General features: G+C 30.0%; 3 protein-coding genes across 4 annotated transcripts in view; 2 read left to right on the forward strand and 1 right to left on the reverse strand.

Moving 5' to 3' along the window:
* LOC109593853 (14 kDa phosphohistidine phosphatase) overlaps positions 1–3,347 on the forward strand; it is a 36,702-nt gene extending 33,355 nt beyond the window's left edge. Inside the window, exons 3-4 of the mRNA XM_020008970.2 lie at positions 793–938; positions 3,110–3,347. Of these exons, the coding sequence (XP_019864529.1) occupies positions 793–938; positions 3,110–3,202 (239 nt within the window). The 3' untranslated portion in view covers positions 3,203–3,347. The remainder of the gene's footprint in view (positions 1–792; positions 939–3,109) is intronic.
* The window catches only part of LOC109606221 (arrestin homolog), a 69,196-nt gene that overhangs the window by 31,955 nt on the left and 20,311 nt on the right, over positions 1–16,930 (reverse strand). Inside the window, exons 4-5 of the mRNA XM_049964765.1 lie at positions 15,397–15,561; positions 8,753–8,882 (exon numbers count right to left, since the gene is read on the reverse strand). Of these exons, the coding sequence (XP_049820722.1) occupies positions 8,753–8,882; positions 15,397–15,561 (295 nt within the window). The remainder of the gene's footprint in view (positions 1–8,752; positions 8,883–15,396; positions 15,562–16,930) is intronic.
* LOC126264947 (TOG array regulator of axonemal microtubules protein 2-like) lies at positions 10,899–12,239 on the forward strand. Of its 2 annotated transcripts, XM_049964767.1 has the most exons (4): positions 10,899–11,004; positions 11,060–11,214; positions 11,273–11,586; positions 12,073–12,239. In XM_049964767.1, exons 2-4 carry the CDS (start codon positions 11,095–11,097, stop codon positions 12,191–12,193), a joined length of 555 nt encoding a protein of 184 aa, XP_049820724.1. In that variant the 5' UTR covers positions 10,899–11,004; positions 11,060–11,094; the 3' UTR covers positions 12,194–12,239. The 2 variants fall into 2 exon arrangements, with proteins under 2 accessions (XP_049820724.1, XP_049820723.1); XM_049964766.1 differs by having other exon boundaries at positions 10,965–11,214.

The following is a 16,930-nucleotide window of genomic DNA, read 5'->3' on the forward strand; positions in this document are numbered from 1 at the left end:
ATTTCAGTTTTGTTTTATTGTGAAATGATTTGGCTGAAATTTAATTATTTGAGGTAGTAATTATTGGACAGTGACAATTATTTGGATTAATAAAATATTTAAATAGTAAATTGCAAGTACTAGTGTTGATTCTCACTTACAATTTTTTTATTAATCAGTAGTTAAGGTCGATAACGTTATATCAACATGCTCGTAAAGTAAATGTAAATAGTATTTTGGCTATTCCTGTTCTGTGTTTGGACAACATCGAAATAAAATTGCGACATGGAAGGGAGAAAATAAAATAACGTTGCTTTAATGATTGTCGAAGCGGCAACGTTTTAATTCGATTAAAACGGGGTAATGGGTAGCGAGTCCGATGAATTACTGTTGAGAGGTTCGCTGATGGCTAAAATAGTGTATTACGATTTGGTTGCTTGACGTTAAATATAAACATTTCTCCACCCTCTCGGTTTCTCGTTCTTCGTCTTTGAGGTATTTGACCTAATCATTTTCGGTCGTGGGACACGTCCTTTTGTACACAGCATACTCGAAGTTACGTTTAACAATGGCGGGATAAAAGTAGACTGATTTGGATTTTACTTTTTCTCTATGAAGTCACTTAATCCTCAACAATTCACGGTGATCCCTTGACAGATTAAGCGAATTTTTTCTACTCATTTAAAGTTCTATGTGTCCATACACATTTAGCCAAACACTCTATTCTAATTGTCCAAATGATACGATGGTTGTATTTTTTAACTACCACCTAAGCTCATCGTATAAAAATATTGATTGATGCATTTGTTTCAGCCGACATAAATGACAAAGTGACTAGGGAGTTGCAGGCGTTGAAAGAGTCGAAGACTATCAGAGATTGGCGTTCTTCTGTTCTCGGAGGCGGACGCATACAAGTTGATGCCGACGGCAAAAAAATCAAAGTCTACGGATACTCTCAGGTTAGAATCAAATTTAATTTTTTTATCCTCTAAAATGTCATTTTACATAGATCAATGCCTATTTGAATTGATGATCGATTGTACAATAATTGTGGGTGCTATTTTATATCTTTATTTTATGCCTTCTTATCTTGTTCATTACTAGTAGAACCATCGAAGGTTGGCAGTTCAGACCATAATGTTTTCAAATAACATTCGCCATTTATGGGTCGAAAAAGAGACTGAGTTTATTTTTGGGGCACATATTATGTAATAAATCAATAAATTAATTAGCAACTGTTTAAAATGTTAAATATTTTATTTAATGTTTAATCTTTTATTTAATGTGAACTGCCAAATTTACTATTGTTGTTTTATACAATATTATAATAACTATAATATTATTATTATTCTATAAAATGTTATTGTTCTGAATTGTATTTAATGAAATTGAATGGGATTTTTAATGATAAAATCTGTTATTTAATTTAACTTCAACACTTTGTGTAATATTTATTATTTTGTATTTAAATTGGTAAAATTTGTATGTCGAATTTGGTTATAAATACAATCATCCCGTGTTTTCTGTAGAATTGATGTCTGGATACTAAAAGAGGCAAGACAAAACATCGATACTTTGGTCTTTTAACCAATCCCTCACAATTTTGGATTTGTGTTTGGGATTGTTTGTGTGTTGAAACACATTATATCTCTTCAATATGTATCGATACAAATTGTAGTTTAATGTGCGTATCATAATACATCAATAACTGTGTTATTTTTAAAGAAACACCATGTATATTTTGGCATAATTAATTTGGATATTAGAAATAAGTAACGAACGCCTAAAACATAGATGTTTCACACTGTATAACGCAGAGAGATAACAGACCAATGTTGGTCGATCGATTATTTAAATTTTATTGTGATTCAACCGAAACCATAATAAAAATGTAATTATCCGATGAACCCAATTCATTATTAACTGAACTGTGTCAATATGTTTGTTATGGAACAGCCAACCGTCCCATTATATTTTTTCACTTGAGAATTATTTGTTTTTTTTTGTGCGATTGAATCGACCGTAACTCGATATGCTGTCTATCAGTGGCATTGATGGAAATCGATGGAATTAATTATTGAGAGGGGCGAAAAGTCATTCCGCATTAGGATAATGCAATTGAAAAAGTATGATGGGTACACGATTAATAAGCGAATGTATTAAGTTTAACGACTGTTTGTATTGTCGCTTTCGCGACGGAAGCGGCTTTTCCCCTTTTTAAGCATACGCTAATCGCTACCATTAATCATTTGGCAAACGTCGGCATTAATTATGGCGAGCGTTTTAATGAGATGGTTTAGGTAGATTGAAAGGACGCATTCGCCATTTTTGTAATTGCAAATTATCTTGACGCTAGTTAACTCTTTTTATTTTCAAGTAACCAGCTAATTAGTAATTAGCTATGTATAACTTTATAAGTATAAAATGTTATAGCGTTTTCTCAAATTACATAGTAACTGTATCAAATTAATGCAAACTTGGTGTGACTAATTAGCATTAATTACAAAATTATTAACCTGATGAATTTATTTAATTTATTTTGCTTTTAATGTTAATTAAATTCATAAGCATGTTTTCATAATAAAAATGAAGGGACACAAATGTATAATCGACAATTAAAATTAAATTATTAAAATTAAATTTTAAGTGACAACAAAATGTTCATCCCATTATTTCGTCTATTGACAACGCGTATGCAATTATTAAATTTTATATTCGGTTGCAGTTGTTCGCGCAAAAACAATTACACATTCAGTTTCAATTGTGTTTAAACATATTAATTATGTATTAAAATTAAACACAATTAAATTAAAATTGTGAATATAAATTAATATGAAAATTATTACTAGTATAAAATTTCATTAATGTTCTTTAGTTAAATACGTATATTATTATTATTATACCATGTCTAATGATTATATCATGTAGATATAGGAAAATAAGACATTTTACTTTATTAGCTAATAAATTAAAAATCATTGAATTAAAATTTAATATACTTATACCCTAAATTTTAAAATGGATCGATGAATACGCAGGTTTCGTTACAGAATTTTGTGCGTGCGCGGCTCCGTTGTTCGTCCGCCGTGTTTTCAGTAAGTTCACGTAAATCTATCGCTTTTGTTTTCAGGGCTACGGCAAAGCGGATCACCAGGCTGCCGTTGACGTTCTCAAGACGACTTTCACGGATTACGAGATCACGTGGTCCGACGAGGGATACTAGAACAACGCACACATCTCTTCGTTTAATCTCTATCTCTATTTGCTTATGGTTTGTAATATCTCCTCATATCGATCCGTGTGCTTCTTCACTAATACAAACATCGGACTGAAAATGAAAAAATCATAATAAAAAAAAATAAAATCCAGCTCTTGTTTTTCATTTATTTTGTAATTTTTCACTCCCTGTATGTATGTTTCAATAACTAAATTTAATTAAAATATAAATGCCTTATCGATATGTAAATTTATTTTTAAATCACATTGGACAATTTCAATATAGATTGAACATTATTTAAATTTTAATAGCAATTACAAACAAACTTTCTTTATTATGAAGATAAAAATGATCATTTTTACATAATATCGATACGTAAAATATGTAGAATTTTACTGAAATCTATATTTAATCTGGAAAACAGGTAAGCTTAATCAATCGCAATTTACGTCTCCATCGTGCCTAGTGTTTCTCTCAATATTAATTAACAGTTATGAAAATATACAAATATAACCCTGTACTATGTAAAAAACATAGATATAGGTACCCAATCTTATATTGCTATAATTATGGCCACTTTTGAAATTACCCTGTACATTGTAGAAGAATTTATTGAGATTCCTATTACATATCTCTAATCTGCTCATACTTTCTAGTTTATTTATTTTATACAATGAATGTTCCATCCACAATTCTACCTAAATATTCCATATATTTAGGTGAAAGTCGACGAAAAAATTCTTCAGGACTTACATCCGTATATCCCTGTTGAATGGGGTACCCTTCTTGATGTGACAGATTAGTGTACTCTCTTTGCGAATATGCACTGTTGGAACCCTCTCGCCAATACTCACTATTAGGACCCTCTTGCCAATGTGCACTATTATAGCCCTCTTGCCAATATTCACTATTAGGGCCCCCTTGCCAATATGCACTATCAGAGCCCTCTTCTCAATATGCATTATCCTGACTTCTTCAACTTCGCCATACGGTTTTTGAACCGGGGTCAAACCAAAAAGGATTGCCAAGTCATCCAAGATTTCCTGGGATGGTTTTTTGTTTGTGGAAAAAACCATACTGTTAACAATAATTAAACAAAATTAATTAACATTAAGTTATTTATTTAATTCAAATGAGTTCATTGAAATTAAACCAATCTTATATTGGTATAATTATGGTCACTATTGACATTACCCTGTTCTGAGCCGTGTTTGTTTATATGAAATTGGGAATAAATGTAATAAATCAAAACTTACATTGTCTTCTACTTTTATTGTGGATGTAAACTGGTAAATTCATATCATAAAAAATCCACATTGGTTTATCAGTATTATGGGCACCATAGTCTGATTTTATTGATTGAAGGTGGTATTATTATTACAGTTATGAATTAAAAATTGTGTGAATATTTTGTTATATTATTATATTTACTACTTTTATATGCTGCTTATTGTTTACAATAAGTAATAAGTGTTTAATCTTCATGACAAATTGAATGATACATAAACACACATATTTGTACGTTGTAGAAGAATTTATTGATTTCAATTACATATCTCTAATCTGCTCATACTTTCTAGTTTATTTATTTATTTTGTTTATACAATGAATGTTCCATTCACATAGTGCTCGTCCACAATTCTACCTAAATATTCCATATAATGAGGTGAAAGTCGACGAAAAAAATCTTCAGGACTTACATCCGTATATCCTTCTTGATGTGACAGATTAGTGTACTCTCTTTGCGAATATGCACTATTGGAACCCATTTGCAAATATGCACTATTGGAAACCATTTACGAATATGTACTATTGGAACCCTCTTGCGAATATGTACTATTGGAACCCTCTTGAGAATATGCAGTGTTGGGACCCTCTTGCGAATACACATTACTACTGGAGTTCTCTTGCCAATATTCACTATTAGGACCCTCTTGCCAATGTGCACTATTAGAGCCCTCTTGCCAATATGCATTATCAATATTTCCTGACTTTTTCAACTTCGCCATACGGTTTTTAAACCAAATTTTGATTTGGTATGGGGTCAAACCAAAAAGGATTGCCAAGTCATCCAAGATTTCCTGGGATGGTTTTTTGTTTGTGGAAAAAAGCATTTCCAATATATCGAGCTGCCCTCTAGTAAACGTATGGCGTTTTCGCTTGTTTATACATTCATACGGATTCACAGTATGATCAATAACGTTATGGTTTATAACCATGGACCTATTGTCCATTTGTGAACGATCAAGTCCATTATACGTATCCATCTGATTAGTGGTGTATATCAATTTAAATTTGAAAATTGTTAGTTCTTGATCTTCGTACAAGCTTTTGCTTCGGTTCTTGCATGTTGCATCTATTTACCCGACAATTTATTTAAGTAAATCTACCTGTTTTTTTAGGTATTCATTAATTGAATTAACCAAATAATAAATCCTTTAAATCAAAAAAATCAAAACGTCCAAATTAAATTAATGAGCAATTGTAGTACATACTGTTAACAATAATTAAACAAAATTAATTAATATTAAGTTATTTATTTAATTTAAATGAGTTCATTGAAATATTATAAAGTAAAAAGCAGAAAAAAATATTATAAATCTAGGTACCCAATTTAAGTAGTACATCTTATATTGCTATAATTATGGCCACTATTGAAAATGAATTAAAAAATGTGAGAAAGTTTTAGAAATTTGGCTTTTGTTAAATGTTAAATAAGTAATGATAGACAGACTGAGACTAATAAAGGTCCGGGAACTATTTGTCAAATAGTAAAAGAGATTGGTTCAGTCACTTTGAAAGAATGAAGAATATCGTACTATTTGGAGTGTTGAGAAATTATACCAAAATTTAAATATCCAGCAATAATAAACTTAGAATGTAGATTTCGTGTATATAAACATTCCAATAGACAGAAGACATAATTTTACCACTTCAAATTATTTACTTGTATGTTTACATTTTAAACACAATTTATTTTATCTTTAGTAATAAAATATGGTTAAATAACTGGCAAAATTAAACAGAGATTGTACAGCATTTTATAAATCATGATCCATAAAATAAAGTTTTAAAAATGTAACTGGGTGTTGTGAATCATGACTGTTAACTATTTATTTAACAGCATAAAAGTAAATACAATTAACAATTTGTCATTATTATTAAATAGAATATTACATACTGATAACATTTAAAAAGATGTCTTGTATCGTGAAATTTACTCATAGACTCGAACTATTTCTAATCACTCGATCTTTTTTATTATATTTGTTAATAACATATATTATTATAACATTCAAAATGTTTTAATATGCACTATTTTACGTTTCGTAGATACTTGATTTTGTTACGAAAATAGTTAGTTTTTGTTTCTTGTATGTAATATTTTAAATATTTTTAAAATATTTCACATTAGTTCAAATACTAATTTAAATCATTTTTAAAATAATTCAAAATAATATTAATTAAGATTATTTTCATATTTGTTATTTAAATAATCGCTTTAAATAATGTATTTATTATAACAATTTCAACAAAACACAAATAATATTCTCTGAATGACTGAAGCTTACAAAATTAGTTAATAATTTGCCGTATTTCAATCCTTGCAGTCCTGTTTATAGTATAAAATGTTATTCTGTAATTTCGTTACACTTTAGGCAGTGTCAAAACGTATATTGATTCAGTTTTTGAACTTAAACGATGCACGGTAACAGAATGTGACGGTCGAGGTCAAGCGCTTCGAAAAGTGGTATACCACTTATGCATCCGATAGTACATAAAAACCACTGAAGTTTACCATTTATTTAATTTTAATTTAAATTTTTTGCTTCTTTATAAACATGATCTTATAGGCAAAGCATGGAGGCAGTGTTTTTCGAGATATAAAACCATCATTTCTGCAAGATGTCATAAGGAGACTGTAGGTGGTAATCTAGACTACCTATTAAAAATTTCAAGACACGTTATTGCAAAAATTATACGTTAAGTACAGACTTCTTCTACATAAAACGTTTACTTTGATTTGTCTCCCTGAGGACGACCACTAAATAAACAGAAATAAATTTTATTCATACATTTGATAAACACTAACAAATACGTAGGCCAATTTCGTTGTTTTCCTTCTTTATTCCTATAAAACGGTCGAACGGTTTTCCGAACAGCTCGCGTAGTTTTTCGAGAACGTATTTAATTACAACTGGAGAAACTGACAGTCGATGTATTGTAATTGGGTCGAGTGGAAATTGTGTAGATCCGAAGCGATTCAATTAAACTTACCACTTTTATTTACCGTTAATGACTTCGCACGAATTAATCGACTCGATTGTAAACTTTTCCATTAAGGTCTAATTTTAGTCCAAATATTTATTATTTATCGATTATAACATTATTGTCGATTATTTTAATGATACTATATGCCTTATATTTTTTTATATTATAATGTTTTGGTCCCTTATGAGTTTACTGAACTTTATTACACTGCCGAGGGGAATAATATTACGTTAGGAAGGGTTTTTTCGATCGGAAGAAAAATAGCTGACTACACCATATGCAATATAAATTTCATAAAATATTTGTGTATTTTCAGCCAATAAATAAATAATTCCAATTTAATAAATAATTCAAATACACATAATTACATATTTTTATCCATAGTTTACTTAATTATTAATAATCAAACCATAATACCATGGTACCAAGATCGAATAAACAATGAATATTTTTCAATGTAAAAAAAAAGAAAAAAAACAGCATATAAGCTACATAAATATCTATATTTTTCATGTATATAAACCATGTAAACCGATTAAAGATGGCTAGATTAACCAAAAATAATAATTATTAAAGAAAATTTTTGGTGGCATTCAAAACATTGGATTGCATAATGTCAGTGAATTTTAGCGAAGTTGATAACAAAGTTGGACAACTCAAAATGTTTCGTTTCATTCTAATATCAAAATATTCAATTTCGATCTGTTGATTCAAATAGGAGAATTCATTTTCATTATCTCATCACTTATTTGGTTTTCTTCCTATAAAATGTGAATATGATGAAAAGGTCAACCAAAGACTGAAATATTAAAAAATTACGCAGTTGATTGAAGTGGTTAGGTTAGATTATTAAATTGTATAAAATTTGAATTTTCATCAGCTGTAACTGAGCCATTTTTCTCCGATAGTAATTTAATTATTACGGAGAGTAATTTAATATCCTCAATAATGGTTATCTCGGGTTTGTTGTTCATCCTAGACGCTGCCTTCAGCAAAATGACAGAAAAACAAATTTGGCATTAGCTCAGTGATAATTTTTCGATAAACTAGTGTTACAAATAATGAATGTAAGATCCCGAATTGTCTTTTAAGGATTAACTTGGAAGAGTCTACTAGTTGTTTTCTAAAAATACGGATTCAAGTTATTGAAGTTGCATCACAATCAAAGCAGTCTCCTTCCTGCAGCATCAAACATTAATTATTTTTAAAATGTATATTAAAAATTATAATTGGTTCTGTCAAAAAAGGAGAGAAGGAAAACAAAATCGAGTAAATGTCATTTACCTGTAAGGGTGTGTTGGGCTCCGGCGGGAAATCATCTGAAGGTTGGTGGGGTGGGTAGAGCTGGGCCAGACACATTATGGCCTCGTTGCAGAACTTCAGCCCCATCACTTCTTCGTCCTCGCGACCGTATCTATAACAAACAAACTTTACTACATAACAGTCTACGTTTTCCTCCGCTACCTCATTTTATTTCCTTCGGGACGACGAACGTCACTAGCCCAAGGACGAATTGTTTAATAATTAATAAGCACGTAAGAAAAAAATGTGATTTATTTACAATGAGTCCCGCTTAAAAAATTAAAACATCAAATAGTTTTTTTGATTAATGTTGGCCGGTAGAGCAACTCCTTCAGTTACACGTATTTATTTTCTTAATATCGCGAAAAGTGTGTGTTAAATCAGGATAAGTTCTAACGACCCGAAACATAACTTAAAGACTCCAAGGAGTTCATTAATTTTTTTTCCTGCTCTAACAACATTAATAATCCACGTTCGTCGCTGCCGTAAAAGGAGAACTGAGCAGACACAAAATTAAAACGTTAAAATGAAAAAATCCGGTGATTAATTTTGATTGTGGACGAGATATACAGTTTTTCTAAAAGAATATCTTATTCTCTGTTTGTCGCGAAGGTCTTGAGGAAACGCAAGGGCGATAATTAATTCGTGACACGTGATAATTAACGCGACACCGGGTTAGATCCCTCCATCTTGACGCTGACGGTTGGTATTTATAACAAACCAAATTTTGTGTGCAAAATGAGCCATTATTCAAATAATTATGTACGATTGTGTAAATATTTTACAGTGTATGAAACAGTAATGAAAATATTAAAATAATTTAAAACAAGAGTTAGATGACCAATTTCTTTCTTCTTAAATTTTATTATATTATTATAATATTACATTAAACATATTTTAAAAATAAATAATAATATTTAAATAATTTAAAAATAAATATTTTTTTTGAATCCATCATATTAAATGAATGGATTACTATGAAATTACTTACTCGATTTTAGCTAGTAAAATAATTTTGAATATTTTTCAAATGTACTGGGGACAATTTAGCACATGTGAACTTTTTAAACCAATTTAGTTAAATTGAGATTTCCCCTATCTTGTTCCTTTCAAAAATGGTTCATTTAATTGTTGTTTACAAATTCAAAATAAAAAATATATCTTAATATTAAGTATTCAAAATTCGAGATATACGTCAACTTCGCATAAATAAATGGTTAGCTTCTTCGACGGTGTAATTAAATCCCTTTTGGGCCGGCTTATATCCTTTATGCTTCTCATTTACTTTGCTCGAAGGTTTTATTATCAGAGTACATCGTTAATTATTCGCCCGTAATTGCCTATAAAAGAGAAAAATGATGGAAAACTTTCGGAAACGTTGGTTTACCCACTCTTTAATTTCCCATTTACTCCACCCTTTCTTAAATTGAAAATTTTCATCCTTGTGTATTGAATTTTTATAAAAACTGTTTTAATGCTTATCTTTTGCTCAATAAATCCATCTTATTTTTTTATTTAATTTATATAAAAATAATTTAAGTACGACTGGTCATTATATTGTACTTGATTAATCAAATCATTACTAATGAGGTTGATTTGAATTCTACAGTATATAAATAAAATCCTCTCGACTCGACAACGTCAATCAATCACTACAAATTCAATGTTTCGATTTAAATTGAATTATTTATGCATAAAAATAGCCAGCCAGGTTCAAATTTGCCGTCAATCAATTTGTGACGCTGTTTTTCTAACAATCCTGGTCTACTTGTGACAATAATTGAATGGATATTATTCGTGCAAAATGAGGCAATTTTACAATGTCACTCATGATATGTTTAACAAATATGACAAGAAACAAATTGAATGTCTGTAAATTTCATAGGTTAACCTATATTATCATTATATTGTCCTTGATTAATCAAATAATTACTAATGAGGTTGATTTGAATTCTACAGTATATAAATAAAATCCTTTCGACTCGACAACGTCAATCAATCACTACAAATTCAATGTTTCGATTTAAATTGAATTATTTATGCATAAAAATAGCCAGCCAGGTTCAAATTTGCCGTCAATCAATTTGTGACGCTGTTTTTCTAACAATCCTGGTCTACTTGTGACAATAATTGAATGGATATTATCGTGCAAAATGAGGCAATTTTACAATGTCACTCATGATATGTTTAACAAATATGACAAGAAACAAATTGAATGTCTGTCAATTTCATAGGTTAACCTATGGTCGTTTTGAAATTTTTCTTGTTCAAAATTGCGTATTATTTTAGGATATTTGTTGTAGTACCCGAATTACATTACATACATGACATCGGTGAATCAAAAATTGATTGTACTGTTGAAGAGCTCCCGATCTCAGGTCTGTCTTTCCGCATGTCAAACAGCCGGTCATCTTTTCGAGCATGTGGCAGATACTGGAAGACCTGTAAGTGTACAATTCCTGACTCACACACGCAAACCGATATCCCTTGGTGTATTTATAGGAGTTTGATGATATTGTGGATATCCTGCTTTGTAAAACGGCAGATTCAAACAAATCCATTCGAATCGAAGCCAATGCGGCTCTAGATTGCATGGTGACTCACATCGCTCCGACACATTCGGTTCGTGCTTTGTGCATGAGGGGACCTTCGCATAAAAATCCATTGGTTCGAATCGCAGTAGCAAGACTGCTGTTGTCTGTTGTAGAGTTAATTGGTGTGGATAAAATTATGTCCGAGAAAATGCTTGATGGTACCAGGAAGAGGATTATCAACACTATGGCAATGGTTATATTAGATAATAATATGATCCTTAGGTGTGAACAATATTATTTATTTTGTATTTGTACCAATTAATGAGCTAACACCTTTGTCGTGTTATTTTACCTTTACCGATTTTTCATACAGCTAATACGATAACATGGAAAATATTTTAGTCAATATGGATTTATAGATTTTATGTATGGTCGACACAATAACATGAAAAATATTTTTATGGATTATGTTATCAGACAAATCGGTGATTTCAAAAGGCATTTGCAACAATAAATTCCATTCCTTTACAAAATAACCGATTGATTCACATTCATTTTATGATATTTACATAGATATTTTCATGAGAACGTTCAATGAAAATAGGTCATCGATTATATGTAGGCATATGCCTAATACTTTAATTAAAATTCACATAAACGAACTTCTTTGTTTTTTGTTTATTAAAAGAATCGGTAATTTACCAAAAACTGTTTCCTAAATGTGCAACTAAATGTTATATTTATATAACTGCTTTTTAAATATTTCAGGAAAATGGGTCACCAATTATATTCACAATTGAGTAAGGACCAAAATTATAAAAGGTATTCGAATAAGTACTTAGATAAGGAAACAAGAATATCAATTACAAGTATAATAAAGAAACTGTAGTTGATAAATGTAAAACTTTCTTCAATAAAATAATCATTCATTCAAATTATATATTTATTAAATAATATTTACATACATTTATTACTGCATTATATATTTAATATGAATTGTTAATTTTAATGTAAAATAGTAATCTTCCATTTATTTGTATACGTATAGATTTTTGAACGTTAATTTGTCAAACAATTTGTCAATTAGTGTTTTATAAGTACACTGTTCTAAGAAATTAATGAACCACCGTTTTTGTAAATAAAATTTTCTATTTAGTACATTGATTTTATTACGTTTATGTTAGAACTCATTTATCATCCCCATTTATTTTTAATTTTCGATAATTGTCAATATGCAACAGTAATCTAGAAATTTTAACACTCGACGAGTGTACCCAAGATGTTTTAGTGAAAGAAATTGAGAGTTGGCGCAAAATAGCCGACAGGCTTGAAGTATTCCGTATGTTACCACGATACGTGGAGACTGATGACCAAACTAGGAGACCAAGTCGAGATCGTGCTCCAGCTCCTGCTCAAGATCATTTTTGGCGAATTTTAACTTTAAGACAACGGTTTGTGACTACAAGAAGTTTACAGACTCAGAAAACGTTGATGGGGTACGAATAACTATTGAAATTATTTGACAACAACTTAGGGAAGATAATTTGCAACCCCGTGTTCCTGCAAGGGGCCCGACTTCGATCGTAGAGAGCAGAGCAATGAATAGAAACGGATTGGGATCGTGATAGACGCGTTCATGTGTTTTGGCGGCTGAATGAAAGGTATTCTCAATATAACTTTGTAAATGATGGGGACTCAATTAAGGTGTAGGAAGTCATTTCTTTAACACCGACTTGGTTGTGGTAAATAATGGGAACCTTAATGCTGAGCGTAATATTTTGGACATTCTAAAAGAACATGTCCTGCCATATGCCCTCGTTATAGGTCAACATTTTTTACTAATGCAGGACAGCTTCTCCCTAATTATCTTGCTGACGTTGGGATTAAAGCTATAGCTTGGCCAGCTCGCAGTCCAGAATATCTTAGAGGATTTCTATTCGAAATTTGGGAGAATTTGGACCAAAATGAAATTCGAACCCAGATTTTGAATATGAACAGAAAATGGCTGAGGCTGTCATTCATAGTAGAGGTGGAATACCCTATATTAAGTTCAAATTTATATTTTTTATAAACATCAAATTTTGATCATTTTTAATTTTTGTTGAAAAACAATTTTGTTTATTTGTAACAATTATAAATAAAATTCCATTTTCAAATAAATTTACAAAGAGTGCATATGTTTATTTTTTATATTTTCTGAAAATATTAATAATAATCAATTATTATTTATCTGGTGCATTAATTTATTGGAACCGTGTATATTCAGAACATCATTTTGTGCGAATATCTATTGACTAACAGTCCTTAGCGTTAAATAATAATACATTTAATAAAAATTATATATAACCTGTTAATATTTTTTTTTTCAATAAGTAATAATTATTTAAAGATCTATAAATTCACAACATATTTATGATTTATTACTTAAAAATGGATTAAACTAAATAAAAACTTAAATTTCTTTAAACAACAATAATTACATTTTTAATCTATTATATTAAATTCTAATAAGTATACAAGATTGTTCAATAATTTTGTGGAACGGAAATCAAGCAATTAATTTATAGTTATAAAAATCGCATTTTTCTGTATATTTTACTCAACTTCCTGAAGTAGTTTTTCGTTTGCAAAATACATTTCTACAGTGGTTATAATCTCTTTATTTGATGAAAACCGTTTCCTATGAAGAGATTTTTTGGGGTGTGTGAAGAGCCAAATGTCAGCAGGATCAATGTCTGATCGCTAGGCTAGATGTTGAAACTGGTATTTTTTCATGAATGTTTGCATCCAAAATGGCCCAAAATCTTATAATAACAATCTAACTTTTTTCTGTTCCAGTAATTCAATTTGTATCCTAAAAAACACCTTTTTAGAGAATTTCATCATCAATTTGTTTTACTGTGAATATTGTACAAAAATGTCAACTTTAAAGGACTCTAGGACTAAATTAATTTAATGAAATTTGGGCTATTTTATATGAAACACTCCATGTTTTTGGTATAATTTTATTTTGACATCGAATCTGATTTTTTTTTTAAGTTTCTGTATACTTTTCATTAAGAAATAAATACTCATTTATTAATATACAACTAAACCTTTTCAGAAACATAAATAAAAGGGAACAAAAAATAAGAAGCTTCACTAATGAAGTAGTAATTAATTATCGATCAGGAAAAGAAAATTTTAAATTAGTAAATATTTAATATAATCATAATTTTATATAATACATTATAAATTGGAATTATTTAATTTAATTTAATCTTTTTATATGAAATATGATAAATTTTAATAAATTATATAATCGAATAGTATCAATGTTTGATTTACTTTTCGTCTCTTCTATTTATTTAACACCGAAAGAGTAATCCATTACAATTACCCACAGGTAAACTGGATCTGTTACGTGATTTGGACGATATCGAATTTCCCCATCTTCCCTAACACCGAACCCGATTCCGATTTCATGTTTGCATGCACTAAACACTTAAACGGGAGCTGGCAAAATTTGCGATACCCCACTTTGAATCTATTTAATTTACCAGGATCTAAATTGTTATGTACTTAAGAATAAAATAATTTATGGGATTAAATAACATTAGTTGAAGTAACAGAAATCAATATATGCAAATTACAAAAGTTATGTGTAACAAGAAGATTGACAATCATTTCACTTTCAACGTCTCAATTTGCATTAAGTGAGAAACAAACACACACACGTACATAAGAAGTGAGAGTTTAATTTGTTTGAACGTGTCGGGGGTGATAATTGCCATTTTCTCATGTCAATAGTGACACCGGCGCGAATTTTAATTGGCGGCTTTTCATCTCTCGTCAAGTGTGCCGCGCCGTGATTTTTGCACGACACGAGCGCATTTACATTTTAATTGAAAACCTTTTTGCATAGTAGAATGCGAGAGTTATGGGGCAAATCCGTCCCACATGCCATTCCAAGGGACAATGCAATTAATCCCCCAAAATCTCGTTATAATTTACTCCACTTGACACCGGCTGATTTATTACCTGTGTCCAAATTTACACGGGGAAATGTAAACTAAAACTAAAAAAATGACTTGGGATGCAACGAATTCTTACCTGAAGGTTAGTGTGACCTGACCGTAGACTTTTCGGTTCTCAATGAATTCGGGATCGACCAGAAGGACACCCTGCAATCGGTCAATCCGGCCCTGCGATACAACTAGGTCGCGGGAGCTCAAATACAACGTTAACTTGTTGTTTGGCGACGACTTTTTAAATACCCTGGAACAAGTAAATTAGCTTGTGAAAGGATTTTAATATTTAATCTTAATATTTAATACAGTACCACAATAGATAATGTAGCTTATTCCACTGATAATAATGATTACTAATTTAATAATGCTAGTTAATATAGCAGATAATTTTTTTTTAAAATAATGAATTTAGACAATTAAAGTCAAAGTTTTAAGGATTTAGGGACCATGGTCAACATGGTGATCATGAGCAAAACATGCAGCAACTGTTACTTTGGGAAGTGGTTCTCTAATGTCTTAAATCGGAGGAACAATATATCATTTGCTCAAGAATTTGGATCAGATTTCGTATTAGAAAACGACAATGGCCGGTTGCACCGTGTGAGACTTAAATTTGGAGTAGCAAAACCATAACATTTCTCAGATACAGTGGCTTCCTCGTTCTCGAGACTGCAATCCAATTGATTACGTATAAAACTTCCAGGAGAGGAGGAGACCACCAAAGTACTGATTGAAAAAATGTAATATTTGTTTTATTACTGGTTTAATTGCTCTATTATTGATTCAATTTTGTTTAGTTTATGCGGGACATTGTTTATTACTCTTATTTTCATAATATATTTATTGCAATATAATGTAATTGGTATTCTGATTTTTCTTTTCTCTTGTTTTAATAAGGTAAGTGAATGAAGTATCTTAATTACTTTGTCATTTTCTTGGTCATGGAAAGAGTTTTTATTTACTTCACACTTATCGAAAAATATAAAAAAGACATATAAAACAAATAAAATATATTTAAATAAAATTATAAAATTTTTGATTTAATCAATATATCGGTTTTAAAATACAAATATATATATATATATATATATATATATATATATATATATAATTACTCCAAATTCAATTAAAATCATCATGGCTTTTTGGCTAATAAAAATTTAAAATTACACACATGCTAAAATACATAATTATTATTTTTACCTAAAATAACTTTACCCAGTGTATAAATTAAACCAAATTAAAATTAACTAGAATATTTAATCACTGGTTCGCAAACCTCGTAACGTTCGTAGCGAAAAACGGAATTTAATTATGGACCAAATGCTTTAAATTAAACCACATAACTATAACAGTTTTCAGCAAAGCGAAGGATTTAGGAATGTTTGAAATGTGCAGTTAAATTGAAATGCGCAAGCATTCAGCATAACAGGAAGAAATTATATTTGTATGATATGTAATCTTGGTCGATTTTAGTATATCCGTCAAATGACCACCGAAACATATTCAACATCGAGTTTTCCCCTTTGTCATTTGCTGTCGTCTCCAATCAATCGATGCTTGACGCTCCATTTGGTCATCGCCTATATCATTGACGATCGCATTCAATGTTGGTT

The sequence above is a fragment of the Aethina tumida genome, chromosome 3 (genome assembly GCF_024364675.1).
Source record: "Aethina tumida isolate Nest 87 chromosome 3, icAetTumi1.1, whole genome shotgun sequence".
Lineage (NCBI taxonomy): Eukaryota > Metazoa > Arthropoda > Insecta > Coleoptera > Nitidulidae > Aethina > Aethina tumida.